Source organism: Toxorhynchites rutilus, chromosome 2 (genome assembly GCF_029784135.1).
Source record: "Toxorhynchites rutilus septentrionalis strain SRP chromosome 2, ASM2978413v1, whole genome shotgun sequence".
Lineage (NCBI taxonomy): Eukaryota > Metazoa > Arthropoda > Insecta > Diptera > Culicidae > Toxorhynchites > Toxorhynchites rutilus.
In genome coordinates, this window is record NC_073745.1 from 263235224 (window position 1) to 263253484 (window position 18261).

The window sequence follows — 18261 nt, forward strand, 5'->3', positions numbered from 1 at the left end:
ACAATTTCCACGATGTGCTCGATTTTCGATTTTCAATTTGTACCCCAATATGTTCAAGAAAGACGTAGTCCTACGTCAAAAACATGATTACTTCTAAGGAAGAATATATGGGTAACACAATATTAATATCGCGACTACTTAAGCTATTATGATCTGACACACTTACTGTTCAGTCCGTCAAACGTACTGAAGAGAGAAAGAGAGAGGGGAAAAAGTTAAATCGTAAGTCCCCACTCCTTTTCCTGTTCGGGTTCAGCACTACACACAAATATAGCTTCCCGACCGAGGACGAGTCGTTATTCAACCGTCGAGCAAGTAGCAAGTGCAAAGTGCAAATCCAGAGCAAATAGCAAGAGTAGCAACTTATTGCAAAAGTAGCCATAACATCAGCAGCATATTTTCTACAGGAGTGCAATTCTACCAGCAAGAGAATAATGGCGCATTCGCATGCGCATTAATCGCATAAGTGTAAATATAGTGTATATATTAGTATTCAGTGATTATGATTATAATGAATAAAGTGTAAATAGTACTCAAACACCATGTGTTCATTCTGCACTGCTCAAACCCTTTCCGAAGCACATCCCAAAAGGTTAGGCCTTTCACAGCACGGAGCGGAGCCACAAGGGATCCCACCCGTCGAATAAAGCGTGAGAAACACGAGGGTTTCTTCCACGCACCCGTTGTCTCCATGAGTGGAACAACATAACAAAAATACAGTCCACCCCACAGTTACCAGCAGACGGAACACTTACACTATACGTACACACTTTCAAACCACTAAATCAGCAGCCAGTTAAATTCATTAATTGCATTTTTTTACATTACCAAAGAACATGCTCGATACACGATAAAAATGAAATCGAGCACGAAATGATTGGACAACAGCCTGAACATCAATCTGATAAAATATTTATCAACGTTAAACCTTTTGAGCCAGGCTTTCACCAATTTTTTGGGGAGAATAGAGTAAAATTATCCAAGATCATCTCCAAGATCATTCCGAGATCATCTCTCCATTGATTCTGCCAATTAAATTGCCTATTTTTGGCAAATGGAGGATAATTCATAATACTCACATTGTGAGCTATCAGCCGAAATGTAGGCAAAAACATTGCTTGCTTGCTTGTAATAAAATCGAAATAACATACCCATTTTAATTGTCAAATTGTTCACTTTTTTAGTATATTCATTGTTCATGTTTTAAGCAAAAAATACTGGATAAATTTCCTGTCTAATGGTATACAACGATTTTGCGTAATATGAGTTGAAATCCCTCAATGAATCGTTACATGCCTCATTTTCAATTCCGTAGAGTGACCTCTGAAGACGTAGTACTACGTCAAAAACTGTCGCAGTCATCTAACAGTATGATTAGTCTCCGCAATACAGTGGTCGTTCCATAACTGGGCTGGAAAGGCGAATTCCACCAACTGGACTGACATGTTAAGCGTCAACTAAATTCGAGGGGAATTTAATTAATGGTTTGATTTTGGCATCGAAAAAAATGGGTAGGTTATATCTATGATATAACTGCAAGGTTGACGTGGGACTACCTCATTTGTTTGTATTGATTAAAATTTTGATTGAAAGAAACAATTTCCGAAATCAATTGAGTTCAATATATTTTCTTTGTGACTAAAAAGATTGTATAAAGCCATGTAAGGTCAATTCATGCAATAGATTATGTTCTCCGTTACAAGTAAATTTAATGACAGTCCTTTTACGTTTGGTATGATGACATCTTGATTTTGATTGTCTGTGTTAGGAAAACACATTTCAGTCAGAACAAAAATGACCCCGATTTGCATGTATTTGCAATGCCGATTTCCCCACGTTCCATGGATTTGAAGTCTGTGTTAGGGAAACACATTTCAGTCGGAACAAAAATACCCCCGACTTTAATGTATTTGCAATGCTGATTTCTCTAACGCTGCTTTGTTTTGAAGTCTGTGTTAGGGAACACATTTCGGTGCGAGCAAAAGTCCCCATACTTTCATGTGATTGCAATACCGATTTCTCCAGGGCTGCTTGGTTTTGATGCCTATGTTGGGGAAACTGTAATTCAGGCCAATTAAAACGAGGTAGTTAGGGCGTTTAGATAACGCTAAACATTTTACAGTTAATCAATTGTTTATGTAATGAAAAATAACATTTTATTAATTGCGATAGAAGCGTAGAAATATTCCGTATCAATTGATGCAAACATCTTTCCGATCCAGTAAGAAATGTTCGAGTTATAAGCATTCGGAATCTTTCATTTTTTCCTGCATGTTCTATGTTTAGGTTTTCATTTTACCCCCCATATACTCTGGTTAGACGTAGTCCCACGTCAAAAGGCGCCAAATGAACGTTCCAATTTGGCCTTATAGATAGTTGAAGGCACAGTGTAACGTTTATAATAACATTTTATCAGCAAAAAATACAAATAGTTTCCGCTAAAAATTCATCTGGTTTCATCAGATGTTTTTGTTATGCGAGAATAATGTCAATTATTATAATATCTCAAATTATATTCGAATGCCCCTCACATCTGTTGACAGCAATTGAATATGGCGTCTATTATTATATAAATAGCTTCCTTTTAAGGCAGTATTCTAGTCCAGAAACTTGAAAAAAAACTTTTTTTTGTCTTCATACTTCCGAAGTTCATTCAAGAATATACAATAGAAAGAACTTTTCGAAAATCCTTTTATTTTCCGAGGTAGACCAATTTTAGTGATGCGGTATCTAATGTAGTTCGGGAATAACAATTTACTTCAAACGCGTATTTTTCAAGATTGGCCCACTAAAAAAGTTCGAATATTCGCTTCAATCTCATGGATGTTACTTTGAGTAAAGTATAAGATTTATATCGAATTTTCCTTGCCTTTATACAGGACATCTCGAGGTATCGAAACATTGTTCATCGAATTACAATAGTTTCAATCTCTTGCAGTCACATGCATCCAAAGCATTACGATGTGCACAACATGAACTGCTCATGCCTTGGTAAGTCGCCGGTCCCGTATTGCTTCACATGTATACAAAACATATGGTTATAATGTGATGCTACAGTCACTTGCACTATCTGTCAAACAGGTAAAAGAGATCGATTCATTCTATGAGGATTCGTGCGCAGAATCCTGCCGTCGGGAGGCTATGCATCTTGCCCTTATCTGTTTAGTAATGTTTTTCGATTCGTGAGGCGTGTTCTCATAAAATAGGATAATCATTCGTTCCATACCAGCGAAAAAGATTCGTGAAAGTTTTTGTGTTGATTTATTCTTCACGTGGATTATGAAACAGTGCCTGTGATGGCATCAAAATTTGAAATAGATATTTTATCTTCGCAGAGCCATTACTTTGAGTGATAACTATGTAACTAAATCTGAAATAGATATTTTACTTTGGCAGAGCCATTACTTTGAGTGATAACTATGAAGATCTGAGAAGAGTAAAGATACTAGATTGCAAACAACATAGCTGAAAAAATACCAATGTTTGATCACAATTGCAAAAGTGTTGTTGATTTTGAAATAGCATTATTTTCCTGGAGGGATATTTATGCCACTAGGGTCAATATTAGATAGCCGTTGTTGCGAGAGCGTGTGTTGCTATCACATGACAAACAATTCCGAAATAAATCGCTCCGAATAATATCGTATTACTATATTGTGGATGAATGTAAAGCCTGTAATCTTAGAAAGTGGGCTCGTGTCGCTTAATCAACATACTTTGTTTATTTCGATAACAGTACTGGGTAACGTTTGTTGCTTTTCTGATTAAAATAAATGCCATTCACAGTGTCCCCTACACTAGATATTTGCACTCGGAGAGATCGAAGGAAAGGTGTTAAGTTCTTGTGAATTTCGAGAAAACGCTGCAGAATCAAGTTAATTTTGGAATCCAGCAGCACAAACGTCTTTGAATATCGACAAATTAATGTTTGACGAGGACATTGGAGAAACGATCCGTTCCTAGTTTCATTTCTGAACTTTGACCGCTCGGTTATTTACACTTACCGTAGCGTAGTTGACGTGATATTATTAAGAAGTTGAGAAGCGTAGTTGAAAAACAATTATTTTGGTTTTAAAAGCAGCAACTTCAACTGCTTTTAAATCCAAAATAACAACAAGCAACTTTAACTGCTTTTAAATCTAAAATAATAGTTTTTCAACTACGCCTCTCAACTTCTTAATAAAAAAAACCGCATTGGAAAACTTGATATTATAGCATTAATCTGCCGTTGTACGCATGGTTGTCCCATGTTAGAAAAAACAGCAACTGATAAAAATGCTATCAAAGTTAGTCTACCAGATGGTTTAAAAACATAGTTTTATGAAGAAGGTAGTGATCTGCAACACCTTTGCAGAATATAAATCTCATTGTAACATTGTGTAACAAGGTGTACAAGTGGTCTGTTGAACTTTTTTTATGTGTTTGAGAATTAGTTAGTTCTTCCAAACATAAAATGACATAAAATTCTTGTATTTGAACCGATTAATTTATTATGGATCTACACAAATAACATGGTGGGACAGTTATGCCTAGAATATCAACATGGGACAATTGAGCTTGATGTTGTTTTTTTTAAGCTCCGAACAAACAAAAACTATTTTGTGTTTTTCCTTAAGATAAGACATAAAAACATCATTTTATGAAGAAAACTGAAAATTGTCAAAATGTAAAATAGAACACATGGGACAATGCGTAGAACGGCAGTAATCATATTTGTTTGAATTGTGATTTCGGACAAATTGCTTTTTGCATTTGGCTTTGCTTTTCGCAGTTCTAAGTACTCCAAGATTTTCTTGACATAAATTATTGGGCCTATTCCAGAAAACGAGACGAGCAGACGAGCGCTCGTCTCGTTTGTTTTTATATTCCAGAAGCCGAGCTCGACTAAAAACAGACGAGTAGCTCGTCTGGCTCGCCGAACGTTTGGCCGCGCTCGACGATGAATCAGTCGAATCGTCTAGTTTGTTTGATGTGTTTGTTCACCTTGTTTATTGAAAGCATTGGTAATTGCAAGATTTTACAGAATTTCAAAAGGACCTCTTCCAAACATGGTTGTGTTGTTGTAATTGTAAATGTAAACATTGAACACATATCCAGGGATGCTAGATGACTGTTTTGAATGTAACGCGGCACGAAAAGGGTCTTCACATATTGAACGAAAATGAGTAATTCAAAACAACTACTTTATTGGAAATACGTATATATATAGATTTAAAGCTTTTCTTGATAAATCGTTGATTAGGTGAACAAACATTGCTCCCAATAAATCCATAATAACAAAATGGCTGAGTGATTTGCAATTCTACCAGCAAGAGAATAATGGCGCATTCGCATGCGCATTAATCGCATAAGTGTAAATATAGTGTATATATTAGTATTCAGTGATTATGATTATAATGAATAAAGTGTAAATAGTACTCAAACACCATGTGTTCATTCTGCACTGCTCAAACCCTTTCCGAAGCACATCCCAAAAGGTTAGGCCTTTCACAGCACGGAGCGGAGCCACAAGGGATCCCACCCGTCGAATAAAGCGTGAGAAACACGAGGGTTTCTTCCACGCACCCGTTGTCTCCATGAGTGGAACAACATAACAAAAATACAGTCCACCCCACAGTTACCAGCAGACGGAACACTTACACTATACGTACACACTTTCAAACCACTAAATCAGCAGCCAGTTAAATTCATTAATTGCATTTTTTTACATTACCAAAGAACATGCTCGATACACGATAAAAATGAAATCGAGCACGAAATGATTGGACAACAGCCTGAACATCAATCTGATAAAATATTTATCAACGTTAAACCTTTTGAGCCAGGCTTTCACCAATTTTTTGGGGAGAATAGAGTAAAATTATCCAAGATCATCTCCAAGATCATTCCGAGATCATCTCTCCATTGATTCTGCCAATTAAATTGCCTATTTTTGGCAAATGGAGGATAATTCATAATACTCACATTGTGAGCTATCAGCCGAAATGTAGGCAAAAACATTGCTTGCTTGCTTGTAATAAAATCGAAATAACATACCCATTTTAATTGTCAAATTGTTCACTTTTTTAGTATATTCATTGTTCATGTTTTAAGCAAAAAATACTGGATAAATTTCCTGTCTAATGGTATACAACGATTTTGCGTAATATGAGTTGAAATCCCTCAATGAATCGTTACATGCCTCATTTTCAATTCCGTAGAGTGACCTCTGAAGACGTAGTACTACGTCAAAAACTGTCGCAGTCATCTAACAGTATGATTAGTCTCCGCAATACAGTGGTCGTTCCATAACTGGGCTGGAAAGGCGAATTCCACCAACTGGACTGACATGTTAAGCGTCAACTAAATTCGAGGGGAATTTAATTAATGGTTTGATTTTGGCATCGAAAAAAAATGGGTAGGTTATATCTATGATATAACTGCAAGGTTGACGTGGGACTACCTCATTTGTTTGTATTGATTAAAATTTTGATTGAAAGAAACAATTTCCGAAATCAATTGAGTTCAATATATTTTCTTTGTGACTAAAAAGATTGTATAAAGCCATGTAAGGTCAATTCATGCAATAGATTATGTTCTCCGTTACAAGTAAATTTAATGACAGTCCTTTTACGTTTGGTATGATGACATCTTGATTTTGATTGTCTGTGTTAGGAAAACACATTTCAGTCAGAACAAAAATGACCCCGATTTGCATGTATTTGCAATGCCGATTTCCCCACGTTCCATGGATTTGAAGTCTGTGTTAGGGAAACACATTTCAGTCGGAACAAAAATACCCCCGACTTTAATGTATTTGCAATGCTGATTTCTCTAACGCTGCTTTGTTTTGAAGTCTGTGTTAGGGAACACATTTCGGTGCGAGCAAAAGTCCCCATACTTTCATGTGATTGCAATACCGATTTCTCCAGGGCTGCTTGGTTTTGATGCCTATGTTGGGGAAACTGTAATTCAGGCCAATTAAAACGAGGTAGTTAGGGCGTTTAGATAACGCTAAACATTTTACAGTTAATCAATTGTTTATGTAATGAAAAATAACATTTTATTAATTGCGATAGAAGCGTAGAAATATTCCGTATCAATTGATGCAAACATCTTTCCGATCCAGTAAGAAATGTTCGAGTTATAAGCATTCGGAATCTTTCATTTTTTCCTGCATGTTCTATGTTTAGGTTTTCATTTTACCCCCCATATACTCTGGTTAGACGTAGTCCCACGTCAAAAGGCGCCAAATGAACGTTCCAATTTGGCCTTATAGATAGTTGAAGGCACAGTGTAACGTTTATAATAACATTTTATCAGCAAAAAATACAAATAGTTTCCGCTAAAAATTCATCTGGTTTCATCAGATGTTTTTGTTATGCGAGAATAATGTCAATTATTATAATATCTCAAATTATATTCGAATGCCCCTCACATCTGTTGACAGCAATTGAATATGGCGTCTATTATTATATAAATAGCTTCCTTTTAAGGCAGTATTCTAGTCCAGAAACTTGAAAAAAAACTTTTTTTTGTCTTCATACTTCCGAAGTTCATTCAAGAATATACAATAGAAAGAACTTTTCGAAAATCCTTTTATTTTCCGAGGTAGACCAATTTTAGTGATGCGGTATCTAATGTAGTTCGGGAATAACAATTTACTTCAAACGCGTATTTTTCAAGATTGGCCCACTAAAAAAGTTCGAATATTCGCTTCAATCTCATGGATGTTACTTTGAGTAAAGTATAAGATTTATATCGAATTTTCCTTGCCTTTATACAGGACATCTCGAGGTATCGAAACATTGTTCATCGAATTACAATAGTTTCAATCTCTTGCAGTCACATGCATCCAAAGCATTACGATGTGCACAACATGAACTGCTCATGCCTTGGTAAGTCGCCGGTCCCGTATTGCTTCACATGTATACAAAACATATGGTTATAATGTGACGCTACAGTCACTTGCACTATCTGTCAAACAGGTAAAAGAGATCGATTCATTCTATGAGGATTCGTGCGCAGAATCCTGCCGTCGGGAGGCTATGCATCTTGCCCTTATCTGTTTAGTAATGTTTTTCGATTCGTGAGGCGTGTTCTCATAAAATAGGATAATCATTCGTTCCATACCAGCGAAAAAGATTCGTGAAAGTTTTTGTGTTGATTTATTCTTCACGTGGATTATGAAACAGTGCCTGTGATGGCATCAAAATTTGAAATAGATATTTTATCTTCGCAGAGCCATTACTTTGAGTGATAACTATGTAACTAAATCTGAAATAGATATTTTACTTTGGCAGAGCCATTACTTTGAGTGATAACTATGAAGATCTGAGAAGAGTAAAGATACTAGATTGCAAACAACATAGCTGAAAAAATACCAATGTTTGATCACAATTGCAAAAGTGTTGTTGATTTTGAAATAGCATTATTTTCCTGGAGGGATATTTATGCCACTAGGGTCAATATTAGATAGCCGTTGTTGCGAGAGCGTGTGTTGCTATCACATGACAAACAATTCCGAAATAAATCGCTCCGAATAATATCGTATTACTATATTGTGGATGAATGTAAAGCCTGTAATCTTAGAAAGTGGGCTCGTGTCGCTTAATCAACATACTTTGTTTATTTCGATAACAGTACTGGGTAACGTTTGTTGCTTTTCTGATTAAAATAAATGCCATTCACAGTGTCCCCTACACTAGATATTTGCACTCGGAGAGATCGAAGGAAAGGTGTTAAGTTCTTGTGAATTTCGAGAAAACGCTGCAGAATCAAGTTAATTTTGGAATCCAGCAGCACAAACGTCTTTGAATATCGACAAATTAATGTTTGACGAGGACATTGGAGAAACGATCCGTTCCTAGTTTCATTTCTGAACTTTGACCGCTCGGTTATTTACACTTACCGTAGCGTAGTTGACGTGATATTATTAAGAAGTTGAGAAGCGTAGTTGAAAAACAATTATTTTGGTTTTAAAAGCAGCAACTTCAACTGCTTTTAAATCCAAAATAACAACAAGCAACTTTAACTGCTTTTAAATCTAAAATAATAGTTTTTCAACTACGCCTCTCAACTTCTTAATAAAAAAAACCGCATTGGAAAACTTGATATTATAGCATTAATCTGCCGTTGTACGCATGGTTGTCCCATGTTAGAAAAAACAGCAACTGATAAAAATGCTATCAAAGTTAGTCTACCAGATGGTTTAAAAACATAGTTTTATGAAGAAGGTAGTGATCTGCAACACCTTTGCAGAATATAAATCTCATTGTAACATTGTGTAACAAGGTGTACAAGTGGTCTGTTGAACTTTTTTTATGTGTTTGAGAATTAGTTAGTTCTTCCAAACATAAAATGACATAAAATTCTTGTATTTGAACCGATTAATTTATTATGGATCTACACAAATAACATGGTGGGACAGTTATGCCTAGAATATCAACATGGGACAATTGAGCTTGATGTTGTTTTTTTTAAGCTCCGAACAAACAAAAACTATTTTGTGTTTTTCCTTAAGATAAGACATAAAAACATCATTTTATGAAGAAAACTGAAAATTGTCAAAATGTAAAATAGAACACATGGGACAATGCGTAGAACGGCAGTAATCATATTTGTTTGAATTGTGATTTCGGACAAATTGCTTTTTGCATTTGGCTTTGCTTTTCGCAGTTCTAAGTACTCCAAGATTTTCTTGACATAAATTATTGGGCCTATTCCAGAAAACGAGACGAGCAGACGAGCGCTCGTCTCGTTTGTTTTTATATTCCAGAAGCCGAGCTCGACTAAAAACAGACGAGTAGCTCGTCTGGCTCGCCGAACGTTTGGCCGCGCTCGACGATGAATCAGTCGAATCGTCTAGTTTGTTTGATGTGTTTGTTCACCTTGTTTATTGAAAGCATTGGTAATTGCAAGATTTTACAGAATTTCAAAAGGACCTCTTCCAAACATGGTTGTGTTGTTGTAATTGTAAATGTAAACATTGAACACATATCCAGGGATGCTAGATGACTGTTTTGAATGTAACGCGGCACGAAAAGGGTCTTCACATATTGAACGAAAATGAGTAATTCAAAACAACTACTTTATTGGAAATACGTATATATATAGATTTAAAGCTTTTCTTGATAAATCGTTGATTAGGTGAACAAACATTGCTCCCAATAAATCCATAATAACAAAATGGCTGAGTGATAAAATCATATGCTCGAGGAAAAATATCAATCAAACCGAAAGATATATGAAACTTATTCCTTTTTGTTATGTTTTCTTTAATATTTTGGCACTGTGAAAAGAGTATCGATTGATCAATTTTAAAACTGTTTGTTGTTTTTCTCAAATCAAAAACATGTCTTCACATCTGACATCAAACCGAGAAAAACTGACTGAAGTCTCTCCAGTCTACCAAATAAAACATTTCAATGAAACTCACAGTTTCAGTCACAGTGACTGAAGCCGAGACGAGACGAGACGAATTGCTCGTCTCGTTTTCTGGAATAGGGTCCATTATAAGGTAGGGGAAAAGCGGTTAAAATGAACACCCTAAGGAATATGCCCATTTACTTCGTCCACATACTGCTACAATTTCCGTTCTTCGAAGAATATTATAGCTTCACTAACTGTTGTTCATGATATCAGACGGTTTTTATTATAAAAAATAAAAATAGTACATGTTTCATTAAAAGAAAATAAGATGTAAAACCGAGCATTTTTTATCGTGCGGTTAAAATGATCACATGGTGGTGGTAAAATGAACAAAAACACATATCATGCTAAATGGGATAGATTTATGCGTTGTTCCTTATCTAAATTTGTTTAAATCATTATTGAAATAGTAGGTACATGTATGAATCAAGCTGAGCTTATTCACCTAGGTTAGTAATTGGAATTTACTCATACGTGCGAAAAAGTAGTAAGAGACAAATGTTAGTCGTTATCCAGTGGTGGCTCATTTTGCCCCACACAACTAAGTAATTTCGAATGCGAATTAATCACTGAAACCAAACAAAACCAAACATTTACCTCTCATTGAATATGTGAACAGTTGTCCAAACTGATGATTTGTCGAAGATATCAGGTCGAATAATTTAAATTTCACGGGATATTCCTTAAATACGATGTGCACAAAATCACATCAAAATGGCTACCGTGAGAGAACATTTCTGTTTTATTTTTTTTACATTTGTCAGTTTCATGCATAACATGGTGTCTTAAACAGCTTCAAATGTTCTAAGAATAGGATGTTGTATCGAGTGCTGTTTCGTTTATTGCTGAATAAATCTGTAAACACATGAGAATGCAAATATTAATTCTTTTTTTTTGTCTTGGGTAGACTTTTTAATTTGTGGTTGTTTGTTCTCCGTGATTGATATGAATCAGCGAAATTTTAGGAAAAACATACTAAACTCCATTTGTGAGCAGTAATCCATATTTCTTACTTACTTTTGTTCTGGTGATTCGTACTATGAGTAGTCAACAATGTTACTATCCACGTCTTTACCAGGAAAGAAAATCTTGTCGCAAAAATGTTCACGATCTAATACAGTAGCGATTCTGAGCTCACAAATTGAGAATATTTTCAAAAGATCGGTAGTCAAACAAGACAAATCTAATATTATTTGTTATGCGGCGAATATATTTCTGTTAGTTTTTTTACGCTTTAAATAAGAGAGGACAAGTAGACATCTCATTCAAGATCGAGAAATTGTTTACTTTCGAATGACCGATTCATCAATGGGAAACGACAGCGGTGTGGGGAGCATACTTGTTGGATTTGGATTGAACATCCCTGAACTGTTATTCTTATTTTATGGTTGTTTCCTGTTGTTGCTGAAATTTAGCGTTCTTATTTAACCAAACTCGGTTACAAACAATGGCATTTCGTAATGGCCATTTGTACGAATTTGCCTTCATAGAAAAAGGTCATCGTCACTCGCATTCATTTGTCGGTCATATTTTGATGAAGTATCAACTAGAGGAACTCATCGTGGGGCCAACTGCTGTTCGAAAGGGATAAAACGGTCTGTGGCGTCCGCTGAAATTGAAACCAAGTAGAATATTTATCTTTCGTACTCGCTCTCCGCTGCGGCTTGAAATTGGCTCTCCACACTCAGCTAGCACCAATGTCGTCAGACGAAAACGTTTTCCCGTTTATGAAAATTTTAATCTTCGGGCAGTAATTTTAGTCTGTCGGGTTAGCTTGTCCCATCCGAATCACCCATCTAGCGAGAGCGAACATTTTCCTTTCAGTTTCATTCCTTCACTCCTGTTCTCCGGTCATTTCCATAATCATTTGCATTTAATTCGGTAATTGATAATTATGCGTAGTGTGTTGTGATATTCCTTCGGATTAGTAGTCTTCAAGTGATCGATATTGTTTTCGAAAAATATTGCGTTTTTAACGAATTATTCGTTTTTTGTGTAGCTCATTAGCTCTTTTTGTGAAGAAAAGTTATTAGTGACGAATTTCGACGTCAAATTATGGCAACCTAATTATAGAATACGAAAATGTATATACGTAACAACATTACACGTTTGCTGATATGTTTTTCATATTGTGACTTACTAGTTGTTCAGCCAACTGTGTGAATTTACTAATTTAACATTTAGTCGCAATTATTTGGCGATGGGATCATAAGCTACTTTTTTCTATTTATACCTTCTTGAGAACAACGTGTTAATTTGGATTTTTTTTTATTCCCCGTAAATATGTTGAAAACGAAAATAGCCAATCATTCGCTTACGTGATGAGACAAAAAAATAAATAAACGAAGAAGTGACTATGGGAAGTGACATGAAAGAATGTGATCGATTAGTATATTAAGAAGTTCATTTTGTCACACTTCAAACGAGAACCGGATCATGCATCAATTGCTGGTGAAACGGAGAAAATAGGCTGTACCGAAACAGTGAAGTGTGAAGAAAAGGTTATTGAATGTGCAAAAAACAAGCGGCAATAACCCAGTCATTTCGGTCAGTGGTGCGGGAAAAGAAAATAGAGAAATAAGTGAAAATCGTCGAAACACTGCGGTCGGTGCATCTCTTCGGTGAGGTGAGAAGCAAAACTAGAGGTGAAAACCAAAAGTATTTTTTTTTGTGTTGTTCACGAGTGCCGTGTTCTCTTAACTTGCGGAAGGCAGTGAAGGAACTGGAGAAAATTCGAACCTAAAAGGCCAGCATAACCGCCAAAATGGCAACGACCAGCAGTCGGAATGAGTCAAGCGGGGGTTTTCTAGGGCCCCGCAAGACGATGATCATTATGGTGACGGTGGTAGGCTGCGTAGCGATCCTGTGGCCTAAAGTGTTCTACCCAATGATGGCTGGCCCTGGACAGACCAAGAGCGTCATCAAAGATCATCGCGGACCAGGTGAGGGTATGAGTATTTTTGTCTCCTACATGTGCTGTTGATGTGACGTGCATACGATTAGTTATGACCATATGAATAGAAATGAGCATTCAGTAAACACAATGAGATTAATATTCGAGGTATATTACTACATAGAACAATGCATTTAAAACAGCAAATCTGTATGGCAGACTTTTCGCGTTCATTTATAAATTATGGATTTTTCTCTCTAAATTTTCTCGACAACGAGTAGGTTGTTGCGATGTTGTGTTGGATCAGGAAACTTTCGCCAACGCATCGATAAATCTCTCCAAGCAACAGAATTTGTTTCGTAAGCGGAACACAGGACCGGCGACTGAAGACTGCAGTAGGTGTTACATCCTGTTTGTGATGATAACTAACAAGAGAGTTTGAAGGAATAATTTTTTTTTCGGCTACTAACATTTGGAATTTATAAGCGAAACTTAAACCTCATCTCTATTATGTACAATTTGAAAGTAATGCACATTCGAAAATCGATCTAATAACTTGTAATAGTTGAAATACTAACTTCTATTTTCATCAAATCATCATGAACACTTTGGCGTCCGGCGACACCACAGTGGTTACGTGCGCATAGTATCTTAGTGGCCCGCAACAGTATTGTTTAGTATTGTTTGCATTCTGTTGGGGTTTTGTTGAGGTAAGAATAACTTACACACGTCACCAAGTTTTATGTTGTTATAAGTAGGGGAGGTGGGGAAATACGGACATATTAAGAAGAACTTCAATTATTTCTTTCGAAATTCATGTTTCTCCAAACCTGAATGCAATTTCTTGTATTTCAATATACTGTTTTTTGAATGAATCGGCTGAATGTTTTTCAATGTTTTCACTAAAAGTCGTATGACTAAAATTAAAACAGACGTATTCACGTATGTATATCTTCGAAATTTCATGAAAGTAGGGGAATGCTTGAGAACTTATGAAAACTAACGATGAGATTAGTAAAACTTCATAATTTATAATTTCCCGATAATGTCAATAACGGGCGGCGACAAACCAAGTAATCCGAATTAGCGCTGCCGGTGGCAAGCGAATATTTTTTGACGAAACGTGCGGACGTCAAAGTGTTAAGCTTGGTATTGAGTCCTTCAAGATGAATTATGACGTATTGTTGAATTGATATTAAAGAGAGGGTGTAGTAATCCGATTTTAAAACAATTGTTATTTTTGTTGCGAATGGGATGTTTCCGATTCTTGTAATTTTGTAATCAAATTCATTATTTGTCAGAAATAATTTGGAGATTGTCCAGAAAATATTAACCAAACATAAAACATTGTATTCTGTTAAGGGTGTTACGATATAAATTTGGTGAAACAAGAATTACATCCACAACATTTTCAATGTTATGACGTTATTTTTTTATTGATTACTTTAATAAAAAAATATATTTGTCGACCTGGAAACGAGATCCCCATTCAAACTTTCCACGCTTCTTCCGGTTTTGGGTCTTCTTCAGGCTCCGCTTGACAATGGCCCAATGTTACTCGATTGAGTGAAGCTCTGGTGTGATGGACCTGGTGTGATCTTGTCCTTAAGTACACTCTGCATGTTGTTGGTGACATACTAATCCATGTCCTTTGTTCTGTAAATACAGCGCGGAATAATCGTGTTGGCTAATCTTTTTATCTCCGCTGCGACTAATGGCTTCCAATTTTCCCCGATTCAGGATTCCTGGTTGTTTACAAATATTCCCCGATCACTTTTATCACGATGCGAACAATCGATCGTTAACTAGAAGAGCGGTGTGAATTTTTGCGAAGTGTGGAATTTTTTGCAATGTTGAATGAATGCCATTTTGATAACTGAAGAGCAAATGTCAACATCGAAATAGAAGCATAGTGTTATATGAAAACATCTACAAAATTAGGAGTGTTTAGTGTTTAGGCTTTTTGAATACACGATTGAAATAATTCTGCCAAGTTTGAGTTGTTGGAATTTTAATTGTAGCACATGTTTTATAGCTTTATGTTTGCTTGGTAAAAGCAACAGAATTACTTTCCAATCCCCAAAAACAGAGCATGTCTTTCTTGGGATGAAGAGCGACTTTGGGGAGTAGCTAACAGGGGTTCATTTTGCTAACCTCAAATTTATTCTTTAAACTTTGTTGTAAATGATCCATTTGTCATTATACGTCACGATTTGCTCCAATACGGAGTTTTTTGATGCGTTCATAAGGCAAACGCTTATGGGGATGCGATTTATTAAACGTACTTTGGTGAAATTGTGTGGAACCCATATATCGTAGCGATTGACGTCACCTGGCTTCAACAGATGCTCATGAACGGTGATCTGTAGTGAATATGCTAATGAACAGATGATCATACCTAATCAGCGTTTTCGATTGGTCATCAGTGGCGGCACGAGCACTCCAGACAAAACAGCCGTAATATGAGCAAAGCACAAAAATATGATTTATTACATAAATAATACAGACAGTCTGAATGAATTTGATGGAGATGGAGATGAATTTTCAGTTAATTCTGGAAGTAGTACACTGTGCTGGCATTGACATGCTTTCAATTACACTTTTCAAAGTAAAATTGAACAGACACCAAAATAATCTATTCAAATATCTACGTCCAGACCACAGCTTCAATTTTTTCAGAACTTAATCAGAACATTGTTCCTTGCTGGGGCGGATCTTGGCGTTATCTTGTTGAAAATGAGATTCGCTACTGACTTTCAGTCAATTACCGGTTGATTACTGGGTTTAAGGACATTTGTACAGTTGAAAATTCCTATTTCATGTGCGAAACAAATCTAGATTTTCATAATTACAATTTGTACCCAAATTATTACAGACCAGCCCTAAAGCTTGGTGTTGCTGGATTTGATTTTCGTTGAATAAGATTCTATTTTATTTCTGCATTTTATTCTTTCGTACTTCCTGTCCTTTTTCTTTTTTTCTTATTATTCTTGATCAGTGTCTTAGAATATCAACAAATATTCACGAGTAACGAATATGATTTTGTTCCAGTGCAAATGACTTTTTTTCAGCTTGAAACACACTGCCCTCATTATATTGATGACAATAACAAACGAGTTCATTTTGTTCATATCGCTGTTGCATGAACAAATTTGCAATAATGAATGAATGCGATATTGAGTGGGGTTCATAACTTCGCTGTTATTTATACTTTGGATATCAAAAGCAACAAATTGATATTCATCACATCCGAAACGATATTCGTTCTGGCAGTGAATTTAAGTTCAAAATAAATTTTATTTGGCGCGACGGTAGCAACGGCATATGCAGAATGGATACAACGAGTGGTTTTAGCTACCGTCAAGCCATTAGCGACATCGGGAATTTCATAAGGTATTTCCGAATACGGCATCCGGCAGCTGCCAAACCCAACCGCACACAGCAGGCTCAGGTTAGAAGTTAACAACAGTTGATATTCATTTAGCTGAAATGATATTCAGTTCTGACGTTTCCGACAATAAAGATGAAAATGAAACTGGGTGGAAAAAATAAACATCAAAACATATTAAAGGACAAAAGTTCATTTGCTCATATTCACTGGTTGCCTGGATCTGCAATTTTAATTTTCGTTTGGAATATATAGGTTTTCGATGCAACCTAGCCCGAACATCTATGCATTTGATCTTAGCGAAGATGATTTTTTCTTGATGTCTTGATTCATGTGGCTGATGTTTAATCGCGGGGGATGTTTCAAATTATAGAGGGTTGGAACTTTCTCAGTTCATTCGCCTATAGCCTTGAAGACCAGTTTGGAAAACGAAACCTAAACTCTCATATCCCGGCGTTTAGAAAAGCCATTCGGACACCAACTGCTGGCTGAATGCTTGTTGAATAGTGGATGTTTTGAAGAGAGAAAGAGAGATAGATAGAGAGAGAGAGAGAGAGCTTCTTTCTGAAAAAACTAATACCCACAGTATCGGTTTTACCCTGATTTCCCCTACATAAGCAAACGCCCGACTTGCATGGAAGAATGCTACTTGTTGCAATGTGGAAGAATGCGAGCGGCAAGTTGGATTAGAAAACCCTATTTCATTTGTTATATTATTTACTATATACAATACGCGTCATACCTTTTGAACAACTCGATTTTTTTGAGTTTCCAGAGATACGCAAGAGATCGATTGAAATGAAGTATATAGTGTATATATTGAAGTAGATACTATCTTCGTTTTCTAAGAATGGCTATTTGAACCTTATTGAATGGTTCAGGCGCGAAACATTCAGAAAAAAACACCAGTGTTTCATTTCAAAAATATACAGTATTACCAGTATTATCAGTACTTCTATGTATGAATCAAATTCTTTGTAGAGTCCAAACATGCCGAACTATTACTTAGCGTTTTTTAAATAAATGAATATAGGAAACCATTGAAACGCTGCTTTTATAATTATTATTCTATTACTATTCTATGATAGTACTATCATAGACTTGTAACAAATCCAGAGCAACTCTTCCAGACAGCAATCTCACTGAAACTATCGACGGTAATGTTTTAGCTATTGTCGTAAATACTAATAATACAGGCAAAGCAACCTGGTACCTACGTCAAGGTATGCGAACAAATCTTCATTGAAGCGATTGATTGTCAGTATATAGTGATGTAAGCATTTTCCAAATGAAATAAACATGTTTTGATTTACAAAATCTATGGACAGTTCATTTCATTGGAAATGTGTAGGGTTATGCTTGAAGGTGAAGGTGGAACGAAGGTACGTAAATAGATCAATTCACTTATCAGGCTGTGTGGCGTTTCACTGAAACCAGTCCTAGAATACATTTGAAAAAAAAAATAACAATTCAATACTGAAATAAAATGTATGAACGATGTGTTCCGATGAACAATTGCAAATATAAATATATATCGAAGGTGTATTTGCATATAAAGTAAGATCCTGAT

The 18261-nt window shown here is 35.9% G+C and overlaps 1 protein-coding gene across 19 annotated transcripts in view; it reads left to right on the forward strand.

Annotated features, from left to right (window-relative positions):
• Window positions 1-8032: 8032 nt before the first annotated feature.
• LOC129771617 (titin-like) overlaps window positions 8033-18261 on the forward strand; it is a 76817-nt gene continuing 66588 nt past the window's right edge. For 10 of the 19 annotated variants that reach the window (XM_055775426.1, XM_055775439.1, XM_055775435.1 and 7 more), the window contains exons 1-3: window positions 8058-8246; window positions 12713-13358; window positions 13585-13698. In XM_055775426.1, coding sequence (XP_055631401.1) covers window positions 13175-13358; window positions 13585-13698 — 298 coding nt within the window. In that variant the 5' untranslated portion in view covers window positions 8058-8246; window positions 12713-13174. The other 9 variants (XM_055775432.1, XM_055775433.1, XM_055775428.1 and 6 more) reach the window with 9 other exon arrangements.